The sequence below is a fragment of the Gymnoscopelus braueri genome (assembly GCF_963280865.1).
Source record: "Gymnoscopelus braueri genome assembly, chromosome: 14".
In the NCBI taxonomy this organism is placed as follows: Eukaryota; Metazoa; Chordata; class Actinopteri; order Myctophiformes; family Myctophidae; genus Gymnoscopelus; species Gymnoscopelus braueri.
The window spans coordinates 4,419,595-4,443,011 of NC_137619.1; the positions used below are offsets into that span (position 1 = coordinate 4,419,595).

Consider the following 23,417-nt stretch of genomic DNA (forward strand, 5'->3'; position numbering starts at 1 on the left):
TATATTTTTTTTAGTCGCCACGACTGGTCTCAGTCAGTTGGATTCCAACAGCCAGCATGTCTCCTATATGGAAGCATGTCTGAGAGAGAGAGAGAGAGAGAGAGAGAGAGAGAGAGAGAGAGAGAGAGAGAGAGAGAGAGAGAGAGAGACACACACACATAGATAGAATGAGAGAGAAAATGACAGAGAATGAGAGATAGAGAGAATGAGGGCGAGAAGACTTGAAGTAGTACTTCTGTTTGACTGTAGTTTTGCTTTTTACAAGCCTTCCAAAATATAGGTTAACCCTGTGTGTGTGTGTGTGTGTGTGTGTGTGTGTGTGTGTGTGTGTGTGTGTGTGTGTGTGTGTGTGTGTGTGTGTGTGTGTGTGTGTGTGTGTGTGTGTGTGTGTGTGTGTGTGTGTGTGTGTGCGTGTGTGCGCGCGCGTGTATATGCATGTGTGTTTGTGTGTGGTCAGCATTTGTCAGTGTGTGTGTGTGTGTGTGTGTGCTGAGCATGTGTGGGTGTGCGGTGAGCTTTTGTATGTGTGTGTGCGTGTGTGTGTGTGCTTTTGTGGCTGTGCCTTTGTGTGTGTGTGTGTGTGTGTGTGTGTGTGTGTGTGTGTGTGTGTGTGTGTGTGTGTGTGTGTGTGTGTGTGTGTCTGTGTGTGTCTGTGTGTGTGTGTGTGTGTGTGTGTGTATCTTTGTGAGTTGCTGTGTAAGCGTGCGTGCGTGCGTGCGTGCGTGCGTGCGTGCGTGCGTGTGTGCGTGCGTGCGTGCGTGCGTGCGTGCGTGCGTGCGTGCGTGCGTGTGTACTGTAGGTGCGTGTGTGTGCGTGTGTGTGCGTGTGTCTGTCTGTCTGTCTGTCTGTCTGTCTGTCTGTCTGTCTGTCTGTCTGTCTGACCCGTTATAATCCTATTTAATCCATATTTCAAAACACAGCTGATCTGGTGAGGAACTAACAGTCCTCCTCAAAACTAAACTAAACTAAACTAAAACTCACCGTAGTCTTCCTTCAGAGTCCACACTGTTTTAACCCTTTAAGACCGGGAACGCATCTGTGTCATTTTACATTTCTTTGGCTATTCAAAAATGAGTGCCGCGCTATGAGCTTGTAGATCTGCAATTTTTTTTTTTATTGTGAAAATGAGTGCAACAAATGTCGTAGACACAGTTTTTTGGGAAAAAAAAAACATGTTACTATATCAGTGGTCCTCAAACGTTTTCATGTCAAGGACCACCCACAATGATATGTATTTGGCCGCGGACCCGCATATCAAAATGATGTTCCAGGGACCCCCATGAAGCAAATATTTTCGCTTAAAAAATATATATATTCAAAGATTTGCACAAATTTTCCACGATTTTTTCAAAAAATAGCAGATCAACAGCCTTGTAGCGCGACACTCGGTGCCACGCCATGAGCTTGTAGATCTGCTATTTTTGAATAGTGTTTGTTTAGTAACAGGAGCCTCCCTGTAGTCAGGGAATATTATCAGAATAATGTCATATCTAGGAATACATTCCTTACCAAGAAATGTCTTCACCAATGTGTTTGTAAAAGTGTCTAGTAACACATCTCATGAAGACTGAAATGCAGTTTCCCTAGGAGAATTTTTGACAGCTGCTGAAAGTTGGGTAAATGCAAGCATTTGTTTTGCACCAAAACCACTCCTTGGGCTAAAAACGGCCCAATCTCAATGGGCTTTTTACACAAAAAAATTACCTGGGAAAAGGTTGTCTATGGCCGTTCTTAGCCCAAGGAGTGGCTTTGGTGCAAAACAAATGCTTGCAATGGATTCAGAATCATAAAAACACCCTAGTTTGACCCCTCACATGCTACTTAAAACAGATTTATTTTTTATCCCGCATAAGGTTATGGTGGGTACCCCAACTTTCAGCAGCTGTCAAAAATTCCCCCCTAGGGAAACTGCATTTCAGTCTTTATGAGATGTGTTACTAGACACCTTTACAAACACATTGGTGAAGACATTTCTTGGTAAGGAATTTATTCCCAGATTTTTGAAATATCCCCTGACTACTGTCTCTCCAGCTCTTTAATAAACAGAGAACTCGTTGTCCGACGATGGGTTGCCAATTTCATCCAATCAGGAGAGAGAACCCATTTGTCAGCTTAAAACAATGCTCTGCTCGTTTCTTTGCGTTTCATCACGTCCAACGTCACGTGTTTATCCTGTATCCTGTCAAGATAGGTAAATAAACACATTGAGAGCGGGAACGAGTGTTTTTTTTTACATTTCTTTGGCTATTCAAAAATAGTAGATATACTTACAAGCTCATAGCGAGTGCCGTGCTATGAGCTTGTAGATCTGCTATTTTAAAAAAATCATGAAAACTTGTGCAAATCTTTGAATATATATACATATATTTAAAGCGAACATGTTTAACTCAAATCTTTGCTTCTGGGGGGATTCTACAAATGTCTTCTAAATCCTAACAGTTTTTTTTTTTTTTAAACGTATGTTTCTACAGTATATATCAGTGGTTCTCTATTAACTCTCTCAGTGCCAAGAGTATTTTCATAAAGTACTCCCCTAGTGCCAGCGATTTGCGTGTTTTTTAATTTTTTAATTTTGTAATTTTTCATTCAAATAAATTATTTGATTGGGGTTTTAAACACTTACGACAGTTGTACCAGTAGAGAGCAGCAAATCGACACATTGATCGCCTCGTTGACTCGCTCGCCCCCTCCCGAACAGGCTTACGTCACATCCGGTCATTAACCGGATGTGACTTTTTCGACAATCGCTGATCGGGCTAAATTACGATGTGATACACGACTACGATGACTGTTAGTCACCCAGACCAAAGAGAATAGAAGTAGACCTCTCCGTTCGTTTTTTTATACCGTGTGAAAAACCGTGACTTCCCTATTCTGGCCAAAAATGACCGCGGGGAAAAAAATGAGAACCGGAAACGGAATCTGCGTCATGAAACCGGAACCCAATGAGTCTGAAGGAGTCAGGAAGCGAAAGTGATCATGAAAAATAAACAGAATAGCTCGACCACAGTAAAAAGCAAAACTCGGGATTTCTCGTTCTGGCAGGGAGGGTATTCAGAGAAAACTCGGGATAACTCGGGGCTTGGCACTGAGAGAGTTAAGGACCACCAAAATGATATGTATTTGGCGGGGGGGGGGCCCCCCCCCCATCTCAAAATATCTTGTTCCAGGGACGCCCCAGAAGCACAGATTTGAGTTAAAAATGTTCGCTTAAAAAAAAATATATATATATTCAAATATTTGCACAAATATTGTATATCTGCTATTTTTGAATAGCCAAAGTATAACATATGGAGGAAGTGGTCACACAGATGCGTTCTGGGTTTGAATGGGTGAAGGAAAGGTCACTAACGTAAGCGTCTCTGTCCAGATATTCCAGCTGGCAGATTGGTCCCACTGGGAGGAAAACAGCAGTGGTGGAAAAAGTACTCAATTGTTTTACTTAAGTAAAAGTATCAACACTGCAATGTAGAAGTACTCCGTTGCAAGTAATAGTCCGGAATTCAAAACGCACTTGAGTAAAAGTACAAAAGTATTGGTATCAGAATGTATCAGAAAGTACCAAAAGTAAAAGTACAAAAATGTTTGAAAATAGCAGATCTACAAGCTCACAACGCGTCGCGATGCGACGCGTTGTGAGCTTGTAGATCTGCTATTTTCAAATAGCCTATGTATAAAATAGGGCTAAAGTGGTTAATGTATGTTTCGTAATATCATAATTTATATCTGAAAAGTAACTAAAGTTTTCAAGTAATTGTAGTGGAGTAAAAGTACAATATTTACCTCTGAGATGTAGTGGAGTAGAAGTAAAAGTATTGGAGATTGGAAATACTCAAGTAAAGTACAAATACCTCAAAATTGTACTTAAAGGAGGAGTTCACCCAAAAAATTACTTATTTTCTATCAATTGCACACCCCATGAAGACTTGAATTCATGGATTTATTTTAGTTTTAGTGGCATTCCTAAGCTAATAATTTGATGACCGGGTGTATTTCCGGTAGGAGACACAAATAATCTACTTTGTGTCTCCTACCGGATACATTAGTCAGTAAGAGACGGGAATCAAATTATTAGCTTAGGAATGCGACAAAAACAAAAAAATATCCATGGATTCAAGGCTTCATGGGGTGTGCAATTGATAGAAAATAAATATTTTTTTGGGTGAACTACTCCTTTAAGTACAGCACTTAAGTAAATGTACTTAGTTACTTTCCACCACTGGAAAACAGCAGCCGGGAGTTTGATGGAAATACATTGCAGTCTTATGAGAACCAGGACCAGCTTATGAACAAACACTATCACTGAATGACTGAGACCTTTGTAAAATACCAGGAAAATAAAAGAAGACGTATCACAAATCTGTGCTGCTCTTCGATGTGCACACACTGTATAATTTTATAGAGGCATCTAGAGAGCGCAAAGTACGTTTCTGAACGTGCCAAAGTATGGCGAGACCGTCCATCACTGTCAGTCTGACGACCAAATGCTATACAGAACCAGAAACGATACCTTCTGCTGCTGCTGCTGTCGCCTCGATAAAATGATGTAAAACAGTGATCGTGAAACAACCCGTCTGATACGTCTTCTTTTATACGCCTGAACTGATTACGTGACAAAGGTCGCAATCGTTCGTAAATACGTTCACAAGCAGGTCCAGCTGGCTCTCATTGAGTGTAATGAATTTCATCGAACTCGCCTGGCGTCCAGCATTCCCCTTCCTTCCTATTTTAGTTCCTTGTATGAGTTCTCTCTCCTGGTTGGATACAATTTAAATTACGTGCAGTGACACATATCGACAAACATCATATCACATATTTACATCAACTTCTGATGTGCTTTTATTCAAGTCGTCTTGGAGATTTCGTCATTTGTGGAGACAGACAGACACAGTGGACAAAGTGTGTGTTATCTCTCTCCGTTAATGAACAGGCTCTGTGCGCGGCAGCTCTGTTGGAAAGAAATTAGGCCTCTTTCTTACTTCCTTCACAGGTGTTACCAATGATATTAATGAAGGCTCTGTTCCATTACGTGTAGTAGAGATGCGCGGATCGCGGTTTTAGCCGCGGTTGCCGCAGTTTACCGCAGTTTGGGTGGATTCGGGTCAATCAAATATAATTATTAATTAATATCGGATAAACCGCGGGTGAAATATTGCGGTAAATAAATTAATGACATCTAATATATCTATCCATAAAATAGCTAAATCTCTGCGTGCTTGTGTCTGTGTGAGTGTGTAGAGCAGCCTCTGTGCGATGCGATCACAAAATGCATTGATTTAGCCTATGGAATGTCGGTGTGTCTTTTTTCTTTTTTTAAAAACCGGTGCTGCGCTGAACATACAGAGTCTGTATGTTCAGCGCAGCGCCGGTTTAAAAAAAAGAAAAAAGACGCACCGACATTCCATAGGCTAAATCAATGCATTTTGTGATCGCATCGCACAACTAATACTAAAACTAACGGGGAATACCAGAAAATAATAATATTTTGACATGCGGGAAAGACGGTTGGTGCGGATATTTAAATTGGATAATATAATTATTGCGGTTGGATAACGGGCGGATAATTAATTTGTAAATGCTTATTCGGGTGACGTGAGAGGCCATCCGCGCATCTCTAACGTGTAGCACACTGGTTCACAAACGTTTTAATTTCAAAGGACCCCCATTACTCTGAGAGTGTACAAATGGAACCAAATGGACCATTTGGTTCCATCTGTACACTCTCAGAGTTACACACCCGTAAGGGATCCATTTGGAACCCCCCTCAGGGAACCATGAGGGTCCCTGGACCACACTTTGAGACCCACTGGTGTAGCCAGAGTGTTTCCAGCAGCGGCGGACTGGCCATTTGGCGTACTGCAAAAAAAAAAATTTCGCTCCCGTTTTAGGATTATTACGGTCATTTCCGGGTCGCGCGGCCCAATTATTAGTTACGTTAATGTTTGGGCTGGGATGCTTTCCAGCAGGGGCCTCAGTGCGGCTGCAGAGTTCATGTGCAGGGCTGGGCTGAAACAGTGAAACGCCCCCCCCCCCCCCCTCGTTGACAAAACGGCCCGGGGGGTGGTGGGCCGGTTCGGACCAACATGCCAGGGCTGAATTTTGGTCCCAGTCCGGCCCTGGTTTCCAGTGAGTCAGCACCCTGACTCTGTTTGACCAGAATGGAACAGAGCCTTCATTAGCATCGTTGGTAACAACACCTGTGAAGGAAGTAAGGAAGAGGCCCGATTTCTTTCCAATGTGGCTGCTGCAGTGCAAAGAGCCTGTTTGCCATTAGGTTGTGTGTTTAGTCACTCAGAGAGGGATTAGAGGTGTGTGTCCCCTAATCAGGGTCATCCCTATTGTGTAAATAAAACAATGCAAGTCGGTACCTTTAGTGCAGGGGTCTTCAACAGGGGGTCCGGGACCCCTAGGGGGTCCTCAGAGTCACTACAGGGGGTCCGCCAAATCTTTGTGTGATATGATTTAGTATTTTACTAGCCCCTTTTGGGACCCTGTTTACCTTTTTTATATTTGGGAAGGCGGTATCCAGGGTCCCTTGTAGCTCAAAACACGCTCTCTCGTACCGGCGGGTACCACTGTCTGGTCTCGGTCTAATAGCTCGTCGCTTAGAAGTTGCAGAGATTTCTCAAAGGTACCAACATGAGCAATACTAACGCGCGAGAAAGCGGCATTAAAGCGCGCGGATCGGCGATGCCGTTTAACATTTTTAATAATTTAGTAAAACACACTCTGCTCCACTGCCCATGTCCCGCCTCCCCACGTTGTGATTGTCATGCAAGCATGTAGGAGCTCGCCAATCAGAGGCAGTAACGTAGGACCATAGAGTTATGGTAGGACGCGCAGCTTGTCAGTCACCGCGGGGAGGCGGGACATGGGCAGTGGAGCAGAGTGTGAGAGAGGAGCTTAAGTTTTACTAAATTATAAAAAATGTGAAACGGCATCGCCGATCCGCGCGCTTTAATGCCGCTTTCTCGCGCGTTAGTATTGCTCATGTTGGTACCTTTGAAAGGTCCCGAAAGGGGCTAGTATTTTACCTTAACTGCTTGAACCCTAGCATCCCTTTTCTGAGGAGAACTTTAGCCAAAAATAGCAGATCTACAAGCTCACAACGCCTCGCGCTGCGAGGCGTTGTGAGCTTGTAGATCGGCTACTTTTGGCAAAGAGGACCGGTAGAGGTGTAGAGGGAAAAAAGAGCAGACCAAGTAAACAAAAGAAGTTTAATCTGAAACACAATTTCATACAATATAGAGGGGGTCCCTGCTTCACCTCTCTCTTAGCTAGGGGGTCCTTGGCCTGACAACGTTGAAGACCCCCTGCTTTAGTGTCTCTGTGGTGATGTTCAGCTAGTTACAAGATGTTGGAGCTGTAAGTACTTTGGCAAGAGAATACAGCCTCAGCTATACTTAAGTCGGCGTCGCGCGTCGGAAATAGCCGATCTACAAGCCCAGACACGTTCTGTAGATCTGCTTGTAGCACTTGTAGAGCTGCTTGTAGATCCGCAACTAAGCATAAATGAGCCTTACGTTTGTTCTTTTCAATGAGAATTGAATTTTTGAATTTCTTCATTGCCGCGGCGAACCTCGTTTTCCGCACAAGTGGACTGACCAATGGGAGTAGGGGGAAGAGTTCCCGGTGGGCCTGTGTCTCTGTGGGCCTGTAGAGGGCGCTTGTTTCTGCGTGTTAGTCAGCTGACTGGCCCACAGAGAGAGATGGTTTGGCCCACTGGTTTGTAGTTCATGCTCAACCACACAAATAAACATGTAATGTATTGCCGTTTTCAGTCAAATGTAGCTTCCCAGTGAGCCATAGTCGGCTATTAGACCTCTGTCTAAAACAGGGTTATGCTGGTCTAACAGTGAAAGTTTTTTAGACGTCTATTCTTAGCCTAGACGTTGATTAGCTGTTTTTTAAGCGTCTGTATATATTATATATATTCAACGGCTATAATATAGAGGTCTATAAATAAACGCTTAAAAACAGCTAATCAACTAAAAGTTAATTAGTCTTAAAAACTTTCACTGTTATACCAATTATAACCCTATTTTAGCCTAGCCCGTATTTTAGACGTCTAATAGCCCGAAAAATGCTCAGTTGGGCTGTTTCGTAACCATCCTGAATATTGCATGTCATTTGTTAAAAGTGCACTGTTCCTCAGTGTTACCCATCAGATTGAGTGACCTACCATCTCTGCAGTGAGGATAAGGCCACAGAGTCCAATGGGTAACCAAACGTGGTGTGGCACCTCACCGCGGGTTTGGGTTGAAGCTGCTTTGTATCTACTTGATTTAAGAGGCGAGTTGTGACAACAACTGCAGGCCGGGTGAGAGAGGCTGTGTGCACAGTCATGCATTTAACCCCGTTAATGAATGAATTGATGTTGAAATGAAATGCGACGAGCACAAGGGATGAAAATAGCGTTGAGGCCAGCCTTTTTCTTCCCGCATCAGTTTCAGGGCCAGGGGACAAGTTTTTGTCTCAGTCCAGCCCTGCTAAAGAATCCTCCTTTTCTTTTTGAGAGGTTTAAAGTTTTGAGAGGTTTATACATATTGAACCTATATTAACAAGAGCTTGTGACTAAATAATAACTACATTGGATCCGTTAGGTTCCAAAACACAGGTTATTTTTTAGCATTTCTAGAAAAGTAATGCTTTTGGACGTACAAGGTTTTCACCGACAGACACTGTCCAGAATGTAGTTTTGGGTATATTTATTTCTCCCCCAAAACCAAAAGTCCTGTGCAGTATTTACAGTGCAGGCATATAGGCAAACATCATAGCTTAATAAGCATGCAAAAATAAAGACATCAAAACAATTCCATAATCACAGACAAAAAGACAAACCAAATCAGGCGGTGCTATACCATAAAGTATACCAAAAGTACTCTTTTTAAGTAAAAGTATCAATACTGCAATGTAGAAATACTGGGTAAACACTGGGATTAAAAGTGTACTAAAATGTACCAAAAGTAGAAAGTACTCTTTAAGCAGAATGTCCAGTTTTCAAATGTATAAAATGTAAAAAGTCTTTTGAAAATAGCCGATCTACAAGCTCGATGCTGACGCATTGTGAGCTTGACATAACCGGGCGTGGCACATCCAAACCTGCCCTTTATACCAGGTGGATCCTACCAAGACAAAATGACCTGTTAATTGGTATTCAATTAACTCAAACAAAGCTACACTCTGGCCCATGATGAGTTACTTCCACAATTACTTACATCAAATAATTGACCAACCATTCAAATACATTTCCCAGGCGCCCATTCATTCACAACATTAAATCAGAGTACTCTTACACGTGGACAAAACACCCCTCCTCTACAGTACTTGGCACCTCTCAATCAAACAGGATTGCCGGCAGTGCAGAGGAGAGACAGGAGGTGACAATCAACTCAGTAAACAAACCCAGTTTAAAATAATAAATAGAAAAGCTTAAAACCCATGAATAGTCTGTGATCTTTATCAACGCATCGAGATGGACAGATGATTTTAAGGAAACTAAGACACTTACAAGCCGGCTTGCTGTTAACTGGAAGCAGTTGTATAGTTTGTGTGCATGCAGAGCCACTGTTATTTAGCCTGGTAAACCCTCCCTCCGGAAATCTCATTTCCATTTGATTTCAGGAGTGAGTCTGGCCTGATCCGCCTTTCTGCAATATTGGCTGTGCTGGAGTTGGGCGGGAGTAATACCGTTGACTGACAACCCCTTCAGCCAATGATAATTTTTCCCCTTCAGCCAATCAGCAGTTCACCAGTCTTAATGTGACGCAACGGGACTTTTGAGACAGCCATGCCCAAAATGGGATGCCTTATTCGGATACATGGGTGTCACTGCCTGCCCCTACCGGTTCTCTACATTTTTATTTTTAAATAGGCTTTGTCATGATTAATTGACCACATATATGAAGTTAAACAACTAAATTCTATCCAAACGATATCTTATAAGTAAATTCCGTGCCTCAAAATAGAAGTTAGAGAGCTTTTTGAAGTAAAAAAATAGCGGAGAATATAGCGGACAAGAAAAAGATGGCTGCCGTTCGTGTTTTGGGCTCACTCGAACTCGCCACCTGATTGGCCAACGTAAGCTGTCAATCACAGAACAATGAGCGACGACGCTGATAGGCTCGTCCGTTTGGCGTACACAGCCAATATTGCAGAAAGGCGGATCAGGCCAGACTCACTCCAGGAATCAAATAGAAATGAGATTTCCGGAGGGAGGGTTTACCAGGCTAACTGTTATTTTCTATAGCAGTGGTTTTCAACCTTTTTCTCGCCGAGGACCCCCACATTGACACATATTAGCCCCACGGACCCCCATTTGAAAAGATATGCCAGGGACTCAACCATTTTGATTTCTCGGGGGTCTTAATCTGCACTGTAATCATCATCATCAGTGTTCATTTAACTCTGAGAGTACAAATGGAACCAAATGGACCCGTTAGGGTCCATTTGGTTCCATTTGTACACTCTCAGAGTTACAGACACATAAGGGTCAATTTGGTTTCTAACTATTCATTTGGCTGGGGACCCCCTGGAACCCCCTCAAGGACCACTGGTGGTCCCCGGACCACTGGTTGAGAACCACTGGTCTATAGGGCAGGACAGACGCAATTAGTTTATAGACATTTAACAGTGCTGCCACCTGGTGGGCAAACTGTGCTACACTCAGATTCCCATCAATAAGTAGGCTGTCACAACATTTTAGTTGTGATGATCAGGTGATTATGTAATAAGTGTGACAGGCCCATCGATGAGCCCGAAACAAAATGTTTCGTTTGGACGCTAGACTGTGATGTTTGACTGCAACACAATTACATTGTGATGCATAACGCGAATCTAAGCTGCAATCTGGAACTATATGAATTAATTAAAAAATAATACAAATATAATTTATGAAAAGGCTACTATAGGCTACAGTGAAGTCGGACTGAATGACTGAAACGTTTTTTCTTTTTTAACTCTCTTGGTGATTATCTGGCACAGTAGTTGTGGATTAGCAAACTGGACATTAATGTTTCCTTTTCGCGTGCGAATTACTGGACATTTAGACTGAATGTTTCCTTTACCCTCATCTTGCACTAATGCACGCAACTGTTTTGCCATGTTTTATTTGTGTTGTTTCTCATAATAAGCGTGCATCCATTGTCTGTCAACAACACAGTAGTCTGTAGTGTGCCTTGACTTCAGTGCGCTGACTCTCTCCCCATGCACCGCCCCCCCGCCCCCTTGCGCTTCAACTACATGCAAAAGGCCCGTTCGCCAGCTGCGAACGAGCTACGTTCTGCTGGCAAATGTAAACACACTGAGCCGCTATTTCCTACTTCCGGTCCCCCCGCAGGATGTTTCCCACACAGGATTTTTGCTCCAGTAAATTCCCGCGGAAACAGGTGGATAGATCATAAAGGATTAAATAAAGACAATTGGAAACACCTGGTGAATTAGATCGGGACTGAAAAAATACATTCTGTCTGGGGGCTGCAGAAATAGCGCTAAATCGGAGCCACAATTCGTCGGTAGCACCGCTCCCCCACACCCCCCACCCACACCCCTAACCCAGCACCCCTCACCCACACCCCTCACCCCTCACCCCTAACCCCTCACCCAGCACCCCTCACCCAGCACCCCTCACCCACACCCAGTACTAAGAGATAAGAGATACCCTATGCCAGATGTGTTAGAGGCGCAAACGAAGGTGCTTCCTGCATGGTTTTGGCTCCTTTTCGTGCTCAGGAACATGCAAAAACGTGTGGACGCCCAGAATGTGGAAGTCCTTTGTTTTACATGTTGCACTATAACCTGTACAATGAATATGACCTAAAACATAAAACAGACCTCACACTAACTGTCTGTCTGTCTGTCTGCCTGCCTGTCTGTCTGTCTGCCTTGCAGGGTTCTAACTTCCACATCTCTCGCAGAGAGAGACACGGCAACGTGTTTAAGACTCACCTGCTGGGCAAGCCCGTCGTCAGGGTGACGGGAAGTGACAACATCAGGAAGATCCTGCTGGGGGAACACAGCCTGGTGTGTACCCAGTGGCCCCAAAGCACCAGGACCATCCTGGGCCACAACACCCTGGTCAACTCTATAGGGGACATCCATAGAACCAAGAGAAAGGTACATATTAACACCCTATAGGGGACATCCATAGAACCAAGAGAAAGGTACATATTAACACCCTATAGGGGACGTCCATAGAACCAAGAGAAAGGTACATATTAACACCCTATAGGGGACATCCATAGGACCAAGAGAAAGGTACATACAGTATTAACACCAGTGGTGAAAAGTAACAAAGTACATTTATTTAAGCACTGTACGTAAGTGCAGTTTTGAGGTATTTCTACTTTAGTCGAGTATTTCCAATTTTCAATACTTTTACTTCTACTCCACTACATCTCAGAGGAAAATATTGTACTTTCACTCCACTACAATCATGTGAAAACTTGAGCTACTAGTTACTTTTTAGATTTAGATTTGTATTACTAACATACATTAACCACTTAAGCTCTATATATATTTTGGCTATTTGAAAATAGCAGATCTACAAGCTCACAAGTACCTTGTGAGCTTGTACTGTAGATCTGCTATTTTCAAAAGATTTGTATACACTTTGAAAACGTGAAATGGGACATTCTGCATGATGAGTACTTTCACTTTTGGTACTTTAAGTACATTTTGATGTCAATACTTTTGTACTTTTACTCAAGTAAATGTAGAATTCCGGACTTTTACCTGTAACAGAGTATTTATACTTCGCAGTATTGATACTTTTACTTAAGTAAATCATTTGAGTACTTTTTTTCCCCACCACTGCTAATACCTTTACTATTCTGTTATCTAAACATGGGTCCATGGACATTCTCTTCCGCCAGATCCTTGCCAAGGTGTTCAGCCGTGGAGCGCTGGAGACCTACCTGCCTCGGGTCCAGGACGTGGTGAAGTCGGAGATCGGCAAGTGGTGTTCGTCGCCCGGCTCGGTGGACGTCTACGCCGCCGCCAAGTCGCTGACGTTCCGCATCGCCGTGCGGGTTCTGCTGGGCCTCCAGCTGGAAGAGGAGCGCATCGTCTACCTGGCCAAGATCTTTGAACAGCTGATGAACAACCTGTTCTCCCTGCCCATCGACGCCCCGTTCACCGGCCTGAGGAAGGTGAGACCATGCGTGAGAAAAGTATTTGTTAAACCCATTAACCCATTAAGACCTGAGAAGATTCTAGAAATGTCTTCTAAATCCTAACAATTTTTTGAAAAAAAAAAGATTTTTTTTTCCTCGATTTTTCAAAAATAGCAGATATACAAGCTCGTAGCGCGGCACTCGGTGCCGCGCTATGAGCTTGTATATCTGCTATTTTTGAATAGCCTAAATAAATCTAAAGTGACACAGATGCGTTCCAGGTATCAATGGGTTAACACATCGAGTGCCATAAACGGTCCGGACCGTTTTTGAGGATCCAAACGAGAAGTGCCGAAAACGGTCCGGACCGTTTTTGACCCAATTCTATTTTTATACGAGTGGCCCACGTGGGGCGCTAAAACGAAACTTTGACATCACCCAAGGAGTTTCTGAGAAGAAGAGGCTGGATGTGGCTCCATGTCAAAAATCCTTCCGGTCGGCGTTTTCAATGTTATCTCCTTGACTAAAAGCTTAATATCTCCATTTCTTTTTAACGTGGTGGAAACGAGCCGTTTTCGATCGGCGATCACGCTGCAATGGAGGATCGCGTTGGAAATATTATTGTTCCAGGCGTTAGTCGGGACCCTCCGCCGTCTCGCACGCACGCTTTGTTTACATGCACTTCCGCGTCGGGGCTTCAACAGCACGAAACGTATAACGCAAGTGGATGGAAGAAATGCAGGCACTCAACGTATAATATTTTAATAAACCTCTGGCACCCAATGTGTTAAGACCGGGAAAGCATTTTTGACCGGTGTCATTTTTTTTTCTTTGGCTATTCAAAAATAGCAGATCTACAAGTAGATGTAGATCTGCTATTTTTGGAAAAAAATCGTGAAAATGTGTGCAAATCTTCAAATATATAGTTTCTTAAAGCGAACATTTTTAACTCCAATCTTTGCTTCTGGGGGGGTCCCTGGAACAAAATATTTTGAGATGGGGGGTCTCACGTACAAATACATATCATTTTGGGATCCTTCACATGAAAAAAGTTTGGAAACCACTGATATAGCGACAAGTTAAAAAAAAGAAGTTAAATCCCCCAGAAGCAAAGAATATTCATTCAAAGATTTGAGCTTGTAGATCTGCTATTTTTGAATAGCCAAAGTATAAAATAATGGTTCTAGCTAAAAATCTAAAATGACACAGTATGCGTTCCCGGTCTTAATGGGTTAATGTAATTAAATTGCAAAGGTCTGTTCATTAGTTCCAATTAGCACTTCATTTGAACACCTGGTTATGGAAGTGGACCTTTAGCTCATGAACCGTATAGGCGGGTGGAAAAAGTATTCACATTTCTTACTTAAAGTAAAAGTATCAATACTGCAATGTGGACGTAGGCTACTGTTAGTAAAAGTTCAGAATTAAAACATTTAGAAAAAAGTATTTGTATCAAAATGTACTTAAAGTACCGAAATTAAAAGTACTAAAATGTTTGAAAATAGCAGATCTACAAGCTCATGACCATAGGTGAGAGTAAGGACGAAGATTGCTCGGTATATCGAGAGCTTTGCCTTCTGGCTCAGCTCTCTTTTTGTCACAACAGTGCGGTACAGCGACTGCAACACTGCTCCCATTCTCCGGCTCATAGCTCCGTTTATTTGTTAATGGGGGAAATTATGGTAACATATTTAAGTAGCAATTTGTATAATGTATATTATAAATAGATACTGTATTATAGTACTACTGCATACTGTATGTCATATAGGTTAACTCTCTCAGTGCCACGCCCCGAGATATCCCGAGTTTTTCCCGAGTACCCTCCCTGCCAGCACGAGAAATCCCGAGTTTTTACTTTTGACTGTGGTCGCGCTATTCTGTTTATTTTTCATGATCACTTTCGCTTCCTGACTCCTTCAGACTCATTGGGTTCCGGTTTCATGACGCAGATTCCGTTTCCGGTTCTCATTTTTTCCCGCGGTCATTTATGGCCAGAATAGGGAAAGTCACGGTTGGTGACGATCAGTCATCGTAGTCGTGTATCACATCGTAATTTAGCCCGATCAACGATTGTCAAAAATGTCAACATCCGGTTATGACCGGATGTGACGTGAGCCTGTTTGGGAGGGGGTGAGTGAGCCAGCGAGGTCATCAATGTGTCGATTTGTTGCTCTCTACTGGTAGAACTGTATTATGGGTTTAAAAACCCAATCAGATCATTTATATGAATGAAAAATTACACAAAAAAAAAAAAAAAAAAAAAAGCAAATTGCTGGCACTGGGGGAGTATGAAAATACTCTTGGCAGTGAAATAGTTAATTATTGTCGTGTATATATTTGTAATCCAGGGCATCAAAGCTCGTGAAATCCTACATGCCAACATGGAGCAGATCATAGAAGAGAAGATGAGCCAACAGCACACTGATGAATATTATGATGCCTTTGATTATATGATGAGCAGCGCTAAGGAGCATGGACACCACCTGACTAGACAGGAACTGAAGGTATGAACATTATATCATTATATAAAAATTGGCTTAAGGCGGACCTCTGACACCCAACCATATAAGGAGTTCCCAATGCAGCTACGCCCAAATATGGAGTGTGTTGTCTAACCTCAATGTGCCGTGTGAAGAGGACCGTCTTAGCGGCTGGAAGCAGTACAGAGGCCTTGAGTAGGGGTTAACCCGAAGGTGTATTTATTCACCAGCACATCACAAAACATGACAAAAGACATTTAGCTGAAACACCCAAGCATGGTGGTGTCTAGCGTCTCACCTTCAGCTCTCCCTGTCGTTAAATGGCAGCCTTTTATACCCAGCTGGAGCTAATGAGCCTGGACTATACCATTAGCCTGCACCATTGACAGGGGTGTTCTAAAACATATTATAAATACCTAACTAAACATACAATAAATGCATATACATAAATAGCCTTAAAACACAACACAAGTATTACAAGTCTCCTGAACTACACAAGTTATACAATAATTCCTTCACACTACAACATCATTTACCTATCACACCAGCACATCATCCCCCCCCCCCAGCTATCCTGATATGGTCCAGCCCAATCTTACTGAAACACAGAGGCAATTGTTTGGCATTCAATCAAACCTAAACAATAAACGTATATTGCACTTCTCAACCATATTGCACCTAGTCTCTATTGCACCTATTGCCCACATTGCACCTATTACCCACATTGCACCTATTACCCACATTGCACCTATTACCCACATTACACCTATTACCCACATTGCACCTATTGCCCACATTGCACCTATTACCCACATTGCACCTGCCCATCATGAGCGCCAAACCCTTCTGTCTCCCCAGGTGGAACTATTTAGCTGAGTGGCCATCTCAACCAAACAGGAAACAAATCAAAGTAGTAAACAGTAAAATAATGACTGTGCAAAAATACACTGTGCAAATTACTAAAGTGCTAATATGCTATGCAATTAAATCTACTCTGGGTTATCATAATGTGCAACATTTGTAACAGAGGCCCTCTCTGTTACATGTCGCCATGGCATCAGGCGCAAACAAATTCAGTCAGCTCCATATACGGGCACAAAAGGGGGACATAAAAGGGACATGCACTGACAGATACAGAGATGTCCATATATGGGCTTATCAGTCGGATCAGCAGTGTGACGTAGGAGTGAGGGCCGCGTAGTGGCCCGAACCTCTAGTACCAATGTACAGATTCATATATAACGAAAGGTAAAAAGGTATTTAATATACAATTACACAGGAACTGAAGGTACTTAACGTAAGTTACGTAAGTGATTTACTTTGGTTAAAATAAGTGTTAAATAGCTCTATATTGTCATAGTACTCATTGCTATAGAGTGTTTGTTCAGTAAAAGGAGTCTCCATGTCTCTCCAGCTCTTTATTAAACAGAAAATGCATTTTCAGTGCTCTCTCCTGATTGGCTTAAAGTTTGTCACCTACCTGAAAATGTAGAATATTGTGTTTACTAAAGATCTGGAGAGACCCCTGTGACCGAACAAACGCTCTGTAGCAATGATTACTATCAGAATATAGTACTTTAACCTTTTTAACAAAAACAAAAAAAATTACAAACAAAAAATCACTTACCCTGCCTTTAACAGATTTGATCTAAAACATTTTTTTTCAACACACACACACGCACGTGCACACACACACACACACACACACACACACACACACACACACACACACACACACACACACACACACACACACACACACACACACACACACACACACACACACACACACAGTCAAATCAAAATGAACAGATACAGTATGAGTGAAGTTGCTCATTGTTGGCTCGTTCTCAGGAGACGGCGGTGGAGCTGATCTTCGCGGCTCACTCCACCACGGCCAGCGCCTCCACCTCATTGGTCCTCCAGCTGCTGCGTCACCCGGGCGTGGCCCAGAAGGCCCGCCTGGAGCTGGAGGCGGAGGGGCTCCGCCTCGAGAGAGAGAAGAAGGACGACGGCGACGACGGAGCGGGAGTGAGCAGCACGCTGAGAGACGGACCACAGGTCAGTGGTGGAAAAAGTACTCAAATGTTTCTACTTAAAGGGATATTTCACTTTCAAAAAAACTTTTGGTCATTTTATCGTCTACTCAGGCTTTTGTGAGCCCCCCAGACAGTTTTTAAGTTGCTTGATTCAGTATTTAGATATTTGATATTCACACACCCCCTTCCTATACAAACCCATTGTAACTTCAAAATCAATTTTTAACATGTTAGATTCATCAAAAACACCCGTCCTTGGTTCTAGTGACTCACCCTGCCCTCCTAATACGCGAGGGGGCTGTGTTTTTTCGATACATTTTTTCATTTATTTTTAATATTTTTTTGGGAAAATGAAAAAAATTAAATACAATAAAAAGTATTTATAAAATAAATTTAAAAAGTTATCGAAAAAACACGGCCCCCTCATGTATTAGGAGGGCAGGGTGAGTCACTAGAACCAAGGACGGGTGTTTTTGATGAATCTAACAGGTTAAAAATGGAGTTTGAAGTTATAATGGGTTTGTATAGGAAGGGGGCGTGTCTGATAAAATGATTATCAAATATCTAAATACTAAATCAAGCAACTTAAAAAGGGTCTGGGGGCTCACAAAAGCCTGAGTAGACGATAAAATGACCCAAAGTTTTTTTGAAAGTGAAATATCCCTTTAAGTACAATTATCAATACTGCAATGTAGAAGTATACTCTGTTAAAAGTAAAAGTCGGGAATAAAAAAATTACTTGAGTAAAAGTACAAAAGTATTGATGTCAAAATGTACTTAAAGCATCAAAAGTAAAAGCACTAAAATGTTTGAAAATAGCAGATCTACAAGCTCACAACGCGCCGCGATGCGATGCGTTGTGACGCGTTGTGAGCTTGTAGATCTGCTATTTTCAAATAGCCTAGGTATAAAATAGGGCTGAAGTGGTTAATGTATGTTTTATAAAGTAATTTATATCTGCAAAGTAACTAGTAACTAAAGTTTTCAAATAATTGTAGTGGAGTAAAAGTACAATATTTGCCTCTGAGATGTAGTGGAGTAGAAGTAAAAGTATGGACAATTGGAAATACTCCAGTAAAGTAAATCCATACCCTAACATTGTACTTAAGTACAGCACTTGAGTACATGTACTTAGTTACTTCACACCACTGCCCACAGCGGACGGCCGGAGGCGATGAAGACGAGGAGAAGGTCGGGCGGTCGTCGTCCTTCGTGGTCCCCGCCCTGAGTCTGGACAAGCTGAGCCGGCTCCGCTACATGGACTGTGTGGTGAAGGAGGTGCTCCGCTTCCTGCCGCCCGTTTCCGGGGGTTACCGCACGGCTCTGCAGACCTTTGAGTTGGACGTGAGTTTGATGTTTCTGTTTCTACTTCTCATGGTGGGGTTTTTACGTACAGCACATACAGTATTTATACACAGAACACTGACCTAACTCTAACAGTACGTTTTAACAGCGGGCGAGTCTCCGGACGATCGCCGGGCGACATCGTCCAAAAGATAAATAAAATAAAATCAACATCGTCCCCCCCGCCCACTTCGCCTCATCGCCAGTAGTTGCCGGCTCTCATAGACATATAATGCACTTCCGGAAAATACTATCCTGAATCACCCGCTGTTAAAACGCACCGTAATGCCAGTGCGCCAACCAGTCTCCCCTGCATCCGGCGGAAGTGGGAACCCAGTGAGAACCAGTCAGAACCAGTCAGAACCAGTCAGAACCCAGTCAGAACCAGTCAGAACCAGTCAGATTCGGTCAGAACCAGGTCGATATATTTGACATGAACCACGTGACCAGTGCCGTTTTCTGCCCCCGGGTTGGCGTAACTTTCTAATAAATGGCTCTGGTCAGAGCCAGTCAGAGCCAGTCAGAGCCAGATAGAGCCAGACAGAACCAGTCAGACTCAGAACCAGTCAGAGCCAGTATGGTTCCAGTGAACAGAACACAGCTGATGTGTGCTCGTCAACACTGACACAAGAATCACATGACGAGGGGGAAGAAAATACAAATAAGAACAAAACAAAATTTGATTTCATATCACGTACCAAACTATTAATAAGGACTACATAGAAATGATTAGATACAAACTATTAATAAGAGCTATCTAGACATCATCTGTTGTACCACATGTGTGTCTTCTCTTATCAAATGTAACCACTTTAACCTTATACAGTATACTGTGCTCAGTTGACCAGGGCTCTATAATAGGTCCCCTCTTTTTTCCCACTACTCTAAATCTCTTCAGTGAAAACAGATGATTTGCAAGCTTGTTGTGACGCATTGTAGGCAGTGTTGGGCAGTAACAAGTTACTTTTAATATATTACTGTAATATTATAATTTTACCCAGTAACGAGTAGTGTAAGGTATTACTCTGCCAAAACAGTAATATTATACCATATCTTTTTTGGGGCTTTCTTTTGAAAACATTCAGTTTAAAAGGTCAAGGGAGCCTTTTTGCCTGAAAAAATATATTATTCTTGATTCCAAGTAATAAGTAATATAATATACATTTTTAAGGAGTAATATGTAATAATTACATATTACTGTCCTGAGTGATATTGCCTAACACTGACTGTAGGCTTGTAGATCAGCTATCATCTCACCCAGAACGGGGACTCTAATCCCTCTTCTTGTGACCCTCCTGGGTCTCCAGGGCTACCAGATCCCCAAGGGCTGGAGCGTCATGTACAGCATCAGAGACACGCACGAGACGGCCGCCGTCTTCCAGAACCCGGGGGCCTTCGACCCGGAGCGCTTCGGCGACGGTAGAGGGGAGGAGCTGAGCGGCGGCGGAGGCGGCGGCGGCGGCGGCGGCGGCGGCGGCGGCGGCGGCGGCGGCAGGAGCGGCCGCTTCAACTACGTGCCGTTCGGCGGCGGCGTGCGGAGCTGCGTGGGCAAGGAGCTGGCCCACGTCATCCTGAAGACGCTGGCGGTGGAGCTGCTCAGCACCACCGGCTGGACCCTGGCCACCCGCGCCTTCCCCGAGATGCAGACGGTGCCCATCGTGCACCCCGTCAACGGCCTGCACGTGCACTTCCGCTATACGGCGCCGCCTGAACACTAGAGAGGCCGCCGCGGTGCATAGAGACTCCGAACCGGTGATTTTAATGTCAAGGACCCACGGTTTGGTGCGCATTATATAGGCCACGGACCCCCATAACTCTGAGAGTGTACAAATGCAACCAAATTTGGTTGCATTTGTACACTCTCGGGGTTACACACCTGTAAGGGACCTGTATTTGATTCCTTACAGTTAGCTAATGTATATTTGATTCCTTACAATTAGCTAAGGACCCTCTTGGAACCCCCTCAAGGACCCCTTGGGGGTTTCCCGGACCCCCACTTTGAGAACCACTGTTCCAAAACCGTTCCTTTGGCTTTTCACGCCAATAAGAACAAAATGGCGTCATTGGCAGTGCCTTGGCGAACATTCAGTTTGACAGTTTTTCTTGCGGACCTGCCAGTTGTTCTAACTCCCCCGCTGTCGCAGAACATCATTGGCTCCAGCAAATCTGCCCGGCAACCGTACCGTACGGACAGTTTTTTTGAAGAAAGGCTGAGGGATTAGGAGGTACAGACCACTACAAACACACCCGGACGGGCAGTTCATTAACGGACAGAGATACGACACGCTGCGTCTGTCGAACCGGAAACGGTCGACATCTCAGAGACAAAATTACGTGGAAAAGCACGTCGACTGGTTGATGTGAAACAAACAGCAGAGATCCATGGAGATCCATACAGTACATACAGTACATACAGGTCAGAACCAGAGCCACATGCAGCGAGTATAAAAAGATTTAGTCGTCAACCAACTTTGTGGGGTTTTCGGGAAGCGCTGTTGAAGCTGAAGGAAAGTTTGGGCTTTGTTTGTAATATATACTGCAAGCTTAAAGGAGTAGTTCACCCCAAAAAAATACCATTTTCTATCAATTACTCACCCCATGAAGCATTGAATTCATGGAGATTTTTATTTTTTTGTCACATTCCTAAGCCAATCATTTTATGACTGGCAGTCTCTCCGGTAGAGTCTCCTACCGGATACATTAGCATCTTTCCACCAGTCATCAAATTATTGAGGTAGGCGACAAAAAAATTAAAAATCTCCATTAATTCAATGCTTCATGGGGTGTGTAATTGATAGAAACTATGATGATTAAATGCATGGGGTTACTAAAGGAGAGCGGCATATGGGACTGAGAGATGGTATAACAACATCTGGAAGGACCTACTAGAGACATGAACAACATCTGGATGGAGCTACAGTAATAGAAACATTTAAAGTGTTGTGACTCTCCCCTGGAAAAGCTCTGGAAGGCCAGCAGTCAAAATGCAAAAAAAAGATGTCACATTATTATGTGCTATTTTAGCTTTTTGGACATTAGGTTTCCGACAGAGACTATATTCTAGTATCTACTGGTATCTATTGAGCTACTGTGTCAGTTTCTATCATTTAAACTCACTACCACACTGGTTGAGAGACAGTTCTTGCACTTGATTTCTCCGCAAACACAACTTAAATGATTCACAATGTTGGTTTTGTCTAAAATTGAATGTGATATTTTTTAACGTTATTATTATTATTATTATTATTATTATTATGTGTGTATCAAATGAAGTAGTGCTCTGAATAAGCTGTATTTATAGTGCAGAATAATATGAATATTGTACAACTGGAAGTTACAGTCAATTGTCAATGTTGTAATTATGAATAGATGATTAGCCTTCAACATGCTAACAATGTAAAAAACCTTGTATGAAAGCTAGAATATGTCCATAGCATGTCTTATTTTCAAACATAACACTGACTATAATTGAATATACAATTATTATTGTTATTATTAATATTATTATTATAGTCCTACTGATGAGGAATATTTGCTTGTTTGCAGCTGTGAACTTGTTTGGTAAATGGAAGGAGACAGCACTTTGTCATGTTTTATACGTTACGGTTAGTTTCTGTACAGTTGATGTAAAAGGTAAATTACAAGATAATTGTCAAAAGGAACCATGAGTATTTCATTATTACCTAAGTGTTTAACATTTTGTTGTGTTTTATTCTCACACACACATACGCACGCACACACACACACGCACGCACGCACGCACGCACGCACGCACGCACGCACACACTCAATATTGTACTAGAGCAGTGGTTCTCAACCTTTTCAGGCCGCTACGCCCCAAAATAACTGGGTATCCCCCAAAATAATCATATTTGAACTGGGGGACCCCCCAAAATAATCATATTTGAACTGGGGACCCCCCAAAATAATCATATTTGAACTGCAGACCCCCCAAAATAATCATATCATATTTGAACTGGGGACCCCCCAAAATAATCATATTTGAACTGGGGACCCCCCAAAATAATCATATTTGAACTGCGGACCCCCCAAAATAATCATATCATATTTGAACTGGGGACCCCCCAAAACAACCATATTTGAACTGGGGACCCCCCACCCTGACAAGCACGAATTGTAGGAGTTAAGGCGGCATTACATTTAGTTTGACTCAGATCCACAGATACAAATTTTGAAATTAACGCAAGCCGTAGATCGGCTATTTTCAATTCTTATATTATTTGACAATTTGGCCAATGTTTAACCAGTTTTTATAGTATAGTGTTAGAAAGGTCATAACAATTCCTTAAATTATCACTTCACTGTCATCTGGGGACCCCCCCCAAAATCATGTGGGGACCCCCACAGGTTCTTGACCCACAGGTTGAGAACCACAGTACTAGAGAAGGACTTACAGAGTGTAAGAACAACAGACAGCTAAT

At 42.8% G+C, this 23,417-nt stretch overlaps 1 protein-coding gene across 1 annotated transcript in view; it reads left to right on the forward strand.

Annotated features, from left to right (window-relative positions):
* Nucleotides 1–20,755, forward strand: part of cyp26c1 (cytochrome P450, family 26, subfamily C, polypeptide 1) — a gene marked incomplete at its 5' end in the record, with an annotated part of 21,552 nt that extends 797 nt beyond the window's left edge. The window contains 6 exons of the mRNA XM_080448944.1: nt 11,890–12,114; nt 12,873–13,148; nt 15,461–15,616; nt 17,447–17,653; nt 18,790–18,975; nt 20,283–20,755. Coding sequence (XP_080305070.1) covers nt 11,890–12,114; nt 12,873–13,148; nt 15,461–15,616; nt 17,447–17,653; nt 18,790–18,975; nt 20,283–20,693 — 1,461 coding nt within the window. The 3' untranslated portion in view covers nt 20,694–20,755. The remainder of the gene's footprint in view (nt 1–11,889; nt 12,115–12,872; nt 13,149–15,460; nt 15,617–17,446; nt 17,654–18,789; nt 18,976–20,282) is intronic.
* Nucleotides 20,756–23,417: the final 2,662 nt, after the last annotated feature.